Source organism: Pundamilia nyererei, unplaced genomic scaffold, assembly GCF_000239375.1.
Source record: "Pundamilia nyererei isolate P.nyererei 1_Seehausen unplaced genomic scaffold, PunNye1.0 scaffold00042, whole genome shotgun sequence".
NCBI classification, from domain to species: Eukaryota; Metazoa; Chordata; class Actinopteri; order Cichliformes; family Cichlidae; genus Pundamilia; species Pundamilia nyererei.
In genome coordinates this window covers 868,142-876,561 of record NW_005187443.1, presented here as the reverse complement: position 1 = coordinate 876,561, position 8,420 = coordinate 868,142, and the positions used below count along the sequence as shown (strand labels likewise).

Sequence of the window (8,420 nt, the reverse complement as noted above, 5' to 3'; positions counted from 1 at the left end):
TTTCTTTGGTAAACAATACATGCTCAAACTGGCCCTCTCACACACACACACACACACACACACACACACACACACACACACACACACACGGGCTTAAGAAAATGCCAGATACACAACAGACAAAGTCCATGAACCAGCAGAACAGTAGCAGAGCATTACAGCTCATCCAGCATGCCTATTAGATTCAGCATTGACTCACGCAAACCTGCAAGCAGAACGAAGACGACACCTCGCCCACTCTTCAGATGACGACAAATTACACACAGAGACAGACGTGGGAAGGGAAAAGAAACAAAGATGAAGAGTGAAAGGGGCTTTGGAGGAATAGAAGACAAAGGGTCAAAGCTGTGGCGATGTGTGCAATTCATCCAAAGCGTTAGAATTTCCTTTTTCAGCTAACAAACTTGGTCAAAGTGACGCATCGACATGGTCCAAACTCAGTCCTTTTTGATAGAGAGGTTATCCGGTTCCTTTCTTGACTAATAGATGACACTCAATTCTCTTAGGTCCACATGCCACTTAAGCCAACCAATATTGAGGGGGCTGGCTGAATCAATAAACCAATCAAATAATTTATCAATGCAGAGTCATCAAGCTTCTGTTTTGCAATTAAGACAAACAAGGCTTTGTGTTCCACTGGGATTTGGGGGTCTGTAAAAAACAGGACAAGTAATTAAAGTAATGGGAACGTCAAAAGGAAACTGTCACCCTTTCCTAACATATGAGTTTTCCCCAATAAAATAATGATCCACACCATGCCAGTGTCTTCTAGTGCTGCAGGTGTGAAGCTTTGCTATTATGGAAAAATCTCTCATCTCTGATATTCCAGTTAACACATTAGTCAATGAGGATTTCAACTTGGATGAATCCATGTTGCGCTTGTACAATGCTGTCCTCTGTTGGCTGCAAAAAAACCCCAAAAAACCCAAAACCAAAGAACATTTTATCCCCTCCAAATCACCACAGCTGAGGAAGTATTCCAAAGACAAGAAATGCCTGTAGGATTGTGTGTTCAAATTGTGGTGTTAGCACAGCTCCTTAAGGCTTTTCCCTTCCACACCCAGCCCGAATGAGAACAGGTGGCTAGACGGTGAGAACTGAGGAGGGGGGGAATAAAACAAGAGGAGAGAATCAAAGAAGGCTTTGAAGTGGAGCACTGTGTAAACCTCTGCAGCGGTCTGGCAGTCTTTAAACTGCAGAGATGAGGAGATGCATGAATGGAAGGATGCCAGGACTGAGAGAGGAGGCCACAAGATGAAGGGTTAATGAGCTGAGGTGAAGCAGTGATAAGTGGCACTATGAGACAGAATGACTACAGGTGTATGAGCAGGAAACAAGCAATGGAAACTATTGACTGGGGTAAGTATAAGCTAATTACCCTTGCATTTTATTTTAGAGGCAGAACAAGGTGACATTATACTACTGTCAATCTTTCATTTTCCACCAGTCTCACCTTCCCTGTCAGTCTAACCACCCACCTATTCCTGAACTGAGAAATCCGTTTACTGATGAACTGATAGTCAAAGAATTTGTTTTGCGGCTTCAATGACTTATCAGTCCTTTAAAAGACAAATCAAGAAACTATTTGCAGTCTCCAGGAGCTTTTATTTATTTCAGTTCTTAGTCATGTTTGCTGTAGGAATGGGTACAAGGCTGCAGGGAGGGTTAAGACAGTCTGAATAGAGATATGCATAAAGTCAGTCCTGATGACTTTAGTGTCTCCCCCTTTTTCAGTTTAAGTTACACTAAATGAACATATATCAAAGGTTGCCACAGGATCAAATGCAAGTTTGTCATGGATCCCCCTTCCACTTATTCTGTAGGTATCCACACTAACTTGGATTAGTACAAAATATTGTACAGTCATAGCTGACAGACAGTTACACTTGTTGACCTGCTGGCTTTATTTTCAATGACAGTTCAAAGGCAGCTCAACACACAAAGCCTTTAAGGTATGGATCACCACCAGGGCGAACGTCAGGATGAATGAGCATGACTAGAATGTAAATCAAGGGGAGTTGCCAATGTGTGTTAATGTTGGAAAAGTTAAAGCAAGAGAGAGCTGAAGGCTTATCAGGATGTTGGGCCAAAAGCCAAACTTGTATATGGCAATTATCATAATGAGTTAATGTCATACCTCAGGAATAGACGGGGAACTGTTAAGAATTTGGAAACCTTTTGAAAAGAATTAACAAGCTGACGGCATGAATTAAAAGACAATGGAGCCAATCAACCAGTAAACAAAATGGTTAATACAGTTCAGTGTCTATTAGACATGTTTGCCCCCTGCTGGTCAGTTTATTTTCACCACATAAACAAGAAAACAATTTTAAAAAGTGCTTTTTAGATCATATTGATATGTGGTATATGAATATACTGGTCTTTACAGTTTTGCTTTTTAAGAATGTTGAAATTTAAAACCATTTTAAAAATTGTTAATAAATTGTGTTATATGACATTTGTTACACCGCCCCCCCCCACACACACACACACACACACACAGAGTGATTATATAATATGTTATATTAAACTATTTGAAACTTGGCATGTGAATACTGTAAACTGCAGGCACACCGTTTTTTAATCATTGAATCTACTTTTACTTGTGCGTAGTCTGTCAGTAAACGACTACAGCTCTAATGATAGAGAATTACAAAAGCCAATTACGCAAGCACAGAGTTTAGAAACCCAACACCTCTCAGGGGGTCCTGTTACACTTCCAGAACCCACCTGGTGGATGATATGACGCCGCCTGCTGTTGTGACCTACACCCATCCTTCTCTTAGGGATCAAATTGATCTGTTGGTGAATGCACCACAAGCTGCATCTAAACCAGATGTGAGGCTCCGTCCTCACAGATTCTACAAATGAGTCCCAAACCAAAAGAAAAAAAAGAAAGAAGAAATCCAGTATAATGCCAGTCCATCACAGTGGATGAGGTCAGTCGATACTATTGTGTCGGGAAAAAGAAGTAATAAACGTGTTCGTGTATTTTCTGCAACAATGTGCACAATCAGTATTAGAAAGCAGGGAATATGTTAGAATCGTGTGCTTGTTTCAAACAAACATTCTTTTATCCATGCTTATCATTAAAATTCCCAAATGCAGAAGGGAAGGCATAGTATGGGAATTTTGCTCAAGCCTATAATCTCAGCCTGGCTGTTCAATTTTGATTCAAGGATATCATTGGAATTCAACAGGCAACCACCAGCCCTGCAGGAAATCAGCCGGCGACATGTGTAGGCCATCCTCATTTCCGTGACCAACATACGTAATCCCCATCTAGACCAGCCTGTTACAGTCAATTATGGGGTGATTTGGATAAAGAGGAATATGAGGAGAAATGGCAGGGGGAAAGGAGCGAGGGACAAAGCCAGCAGTTAATGAAAGCAGAGAAATAGGAAGGGTTGACTTTAGCCCGACACGGTCCGAAAACCCAAAGGTCAAATTATGATTGATATCACGGAGTCAAAGCTCCCTAGGCTTGCATTATCTGTAAACATCAGGCATAGAGCCAAAGTTCCTGCAGGTTTGTCAAAATAAAACCCCTTCAAAATAAACCGCCAAAGGGCAGAAACAAAACATGCCATTCACACATTAAAAAGCCAAGTTTATTAGTAAAGTATTTTGCTTCCTGACCCATATGAATGCTATTAGGAGACGCTGCTGACGCATTCTGCATCCAAACAAGCCCTGAAAAGGAGAAAACACAGCAGGTCAGGGAATGTTTTCATCCCTGGAAACTATCAAGCAAAGATGCTTACCATCTACATGCCAATACACTGACACAGCTTTGGTGATAAATCTAAAGTTTCCATTATCTGGCACCGGCCACCGCTGGCTTCCTTCTCCCTTCCCCCTCACCTAAAACTGAGTCTTCTTCAGTGCTGCAACAGCCAGAACCCATTCAAATGGCCGGGCACCCTGACAGTTTTATTTGCCAGATCGTCTTGTTAACACAGTGAATTGAGGGGCCCAGCCTGTGTTATGCAGATCACACCAGGTTACCGAGGGGACAGACGTCAGCAAGCCATTCAGGGCCGGGTTAAAACTCAACCGTGATCCCTCTTATTCTCCTGCAAACATCATCTCTCCTCCTTCCTCTGTCCTTTTCTGCTTCTCTCTTTATCTGCTCAGAACTGCTTTTAGCCAGCTGAAGTTTCAGCCAAAGCGTCGCTGCACACAAGGGCAGGCTTTGTCCAGCGCCAGTCAGCTCTGGCAAAACCTGAACTAAACCTACTGCCTTAAATTAAGTTTTATGTTGTGCTGCTGGAGGAAATGAAAAACTGCTAATGGCAAGATCTCATTGGATTTGCAGTCTGATTCATGCCTGGACTGACTCAAGGCTTCAAAAACAGGTTAAAAACAGGTTAAGCAACAGTAACTTTTCAGGTGTGAAAACACACTGGCGTCATGCAGAAGAGTCATGTGATCCGGCGGGTCAGACAGCACGTTCACACTCAGGGTTAATGTTAATAAGGCTGGTAATGAGTCTCATTAGTACAAAGAAAATCAATCAAGCCAAAGGCAAGTATTAAATATTTAGCAGGAACATGTTGAGCGAAGAGAATCCGCTCCTATCACTAACCTACCCAGAGCAGCCAACTTGGCTTACTCTGTTACACATGGACACTAACACACAAGCAGCCAGCAAACCGAAACTCTTTCATGTGTCCATTTTGTATCCACATCAGGACAGCAACTTCAAAGATCCCAAAAGACGTTTAGATGTCCTGGACCTTCCACTGAACCTTTAACATTAAGCAGACCGGAGCCATTTGGTTTACTTTGGTCTGTCTATGTTTTTATTTTTGTGCACAGGTCTCTCCAGAAAAAGAGCTCTCAATCTCAGCGAGATAAATGAAGGATTTATCAGTAATAATTATTATGATCGCATTTGAGTAAAACAACAGCTATAGCATATTCTCAAAGGGATTGTCTCCTCACTTTAGCACAAATAGCTCATTTCTATAAAAATGTGGAAATGTCAGAGATTTAACCAGACCCCTTACTCCATTATCAGCGTTTTAAATTTATATTAAGAAATTTGGCAGCAACACAAAGAGAGCAACTACCTGAAATCCCAATAACTCCCAAGACTAATCCTAAATTATCCCAGATAAGAAATCAAGCTCATCATCAAATTTAAATTCAGCTTAAAGAAAAGACCAAGAGTACAACAGTGTTTTAAGTTGAGTCCATCAGCAAAGCATGAACCTTCAGCATACATGGATATATGAACCAAAATGTCACGGCAGATCATCCAGTAGGGTGGATATTACCACATAATCTATTACAAATGTGTGTTGTTTTTGTCAAACAGCTACTGTGACCAGAGCACACAGTAAGTGTACACACATGCACGCACACATTTCCCCCCTTCTCATTCCTATCTCTGACCCAAGGGTCACTTTAAGTCCACTGCATTGCAAAACATTACAACTACGCCTTAAAAAAAGGATAATAATGTTTTTTAAGCATGAAAACCCATTAAGTTTGGCCTGGTATGGAAGTAGGACATTCCTTAAGAAGTTACCCTGTCTTTTTCTCTGTTTAGCCTCAGACACAAAGACTTGCTGGAGCAATAAAACAGCCTTTTGCCTCAGCACACAGTCGTGTTCCTGCAGGCAGTCTGTGTCCACTGACTTTTTATTCCAGCTTGGTGGGGGTAGAGGGTGGGGAGTGGGTTGACTTTTTATTGTGGGACTGCACAGACGAGCAATTAAAGGCTGCATTCCTGAGGCTGCCGTTGCCTCTGTATAGTTACCGGCAAAGGAGACTGGATGGTCTTTATGGCTCAGAAACTCCCAGCCTATTGTGGATTCCTATCAAACAGACAAAACACTTCATAAATCCACGCTCTCTGAATGAAATGTCTCCGACCCAGCTGACTTTTGTTTTACCAAAACACTGCAGTGAGTTATAATGTCTTTTTGATGCGTTCTACATCTGTGAGAAAAATGGTACTAAAATAGTTCTAACATGCTGCAGAACAAGGTCATACTTTATAGGCTGCACATGTGTAAAAACACAAACCTCTCAGTGTTACTGAACTTATAGTTTGGAACTTCTCTTCTCCATGTAAGCCTTACTAGGGGGTGGGGTCAGGCAGCCTATTCTTTTCCAATGCTCACAGCATCTCCAAAGTTGCACAAGCACAGTCACCGGCATTCACACTCTAACCCAATCCTCCCGTACTCCACAGCAGGATTACATCTTCCAACAATATGCAGTTTGTTTCGCAGCATAAGCACATTTATACCCTCACAGTTGTGACAGCGTGACTGCAGAAGCAGCAGGCTTGAATCCTTCCTGCTGCATGAATGGTCTCTACTGTAAAACTATTATCCTGGAGCACACAGGGGCACAACAATTGTTTCCTCACAGTATGATGCATGGCTGACTCTATTCAACAGCCTAAGAGTTTGGAAGAGTTCTTGAAGAAGAAATCACAGTGTTAAGAACGGCTGCTTTGCCAAACTGGGTGCAGGAGCACGGCAAATGACTCTCGCTTTAACCCTTTTCGATGAATGAATGAATTCAGTGACTTGTAAAGATGTAAAAAACAAAAGAAACATTGGACCTTCCCCCATCACTGGTGTGATATGGATCGCTCACCCATCTGGGTGAACAAGTGCTGTACCTCCATTTGTGCAGGGCAAAGCCAGGACACTGCTCTCCACAGGTGACACAGGGCTGTCCTCTCTGAGTCTCATCTGCAGGGTTCTACAGAAAGAAACACAGGTCACAATAGCAGGTCCCCCAAACTCCTCACTGCATGGGGCTTTAAATGACTGTCGTTAATTAGCTGGTAATTTAGACTATTTAACGCATTGAACGCATTGCATTTTTACAGTGTAACACTATTTTAAATGACGTCCCTAATATGACTTAAAAACACATGGGGGGGTATTTGTAATGGAAATATGTGTGTGCGCTTCAGAATTCGCTCAGAAAGCAACTGTGCGCAACAGAAAACATCACCATGCTGACTGTGCTGTTGTGTCACATCTTGAGTTACATATCTCGACAGCTCAGATTATACTGGATCTCCTTAGCAACAGGGCAGAGCAGATACAGAGAAGAAAACCACACAACAAACACGAGCATACCGCGTGCAGTGGGAGCTGAAGCAGCGCTATGGAAACCATCAAACCTCTACTAACTTTATCCTGCCAACTTACCGATCTGCTGGGATCTCTTCTCTTGGAGCTGCGACTGAACATGACCGCTTGAACCCAGAAGAGCAGATGTACAGTCGTGCGCTATAGAGACAAACTGAGCACAGAGAAAACTCGGGATTAAAAATAACAATAATAATTTTAAAAAATACCCCTCAAGATTTGTCTAAAAGTGCGCAGAGCGCTGGCGGCTGTCCTGCCCTATTAACCTCCTTCATTAATGAATGAAGCCTCGCTGTTCCGGGTAACAGCTCCACCCTGTTTATCCACAGCCAATGGAAATCTGGCAGTGTGGGGTTTTTTTTCTTCTTCTATTGGACAAAAAAAGAAATAAAGAAAGCAGGTTATTACAAAATTTTGTTAAAAGTGGTGATTAATTAATCAATTTGTTGTGTTTTACTTAAAAGCTAACAGCAAACTTGGGCTGAAAGTTGAGCAAGTTTTAAAAGTCACATATTTTTAAAAGAGAGAGAGAGAGATGTCCACTTATTACAGTGGATGGGTACAAATAACAGAATTATCACTGAGGAAATACATGTTCCTGTTTCTTGTTTTTCCTCTATTAGAATGAATTAATGATAGCACTTTGGTCCAAAATGGAAAAAGAAAAAAGCGAGTAAATAATGCAGTCTTTCTGTTACTTTACCACAAACCTGCACTGAGCTCTCCTCTGTGCCTTCCTCTCTTTGGTCTGATAGCGTTGACTCTCCAACAATCGCCCTCCATTTATCACCAGAGAAAAGGCTTTTTAACATCAGTGTAAGACTGATCTGACTCACAGGCAGCTTTTATGCTGCTCTGACAGCCAACTTAAAGTTCAGGGATGCAACAGTAATGTGTGATGGTTGCCGTGCACCGTTTTGGTCGTTTATATTAGACGTAATGGGGTTCCTTTTTCTTTCTTTTTTTCTTTTTAAATGAAGTGGTAAGATTGCACAAATGTCACTGCTGACTAATACAGCTCCACGGTCAGTTTAGAGACTTGCAGTCGTACTGCTGCGGTGCACAGCTTGAGAAAAGGAGGCTGAATTTCGACATCTGTTTAGACTGTTTGAAAAAGCGTCTCTTGTCAGATTGGGTTTTGGCTGATAAGAACGAAGACAGACAACCCTGCAGGTGTTGTTTCCTTTAAAGAGGATGAAACAAGGAGCAGACAGACAAATTGGGAGATGTCTGCTTGTCTAAGGACAGAATCACAACCTTGAGATAATCAGATGTAGCAATGGATGAAGGCAAAAA

The 8,420-nt window shown here is 41.9% G+C and overlaps 1 protein-coding gene across 1 annotated transcript in view; it reads right to left on the bottom strand.

Annotated features, from left to right (window-relative positions):
• Nucleotides 1–7,385, bottom strand: part of prickle2b (prickle homolog 2b) — an 87,893-nt gene extending 80,508 nt beyond the window's left edge. Inside the window, exons 1-2 of the mRNA XM_005731213.1 lie at nucleotides 7,185–7,385; nucleotides 6,644–6,726 (exon numbers count right to left, since the gene is read on the bottom strand). Of these exons, the coding sequence (XP_005731270.1) occupies nucleotides 6,644–6,726; nucleotides 7,185–7,226 (125 nt within the window). The 5' untranslated portion in view covers nucleotides 7,227–7,385. The remainder of the gene's footprint in view (nucleotides 1–6,643; nucleotides 6,727–7,184) is intronic.
• Nucleotides 7,386–8,420: the final 1,035 nt, after the last annotated feature.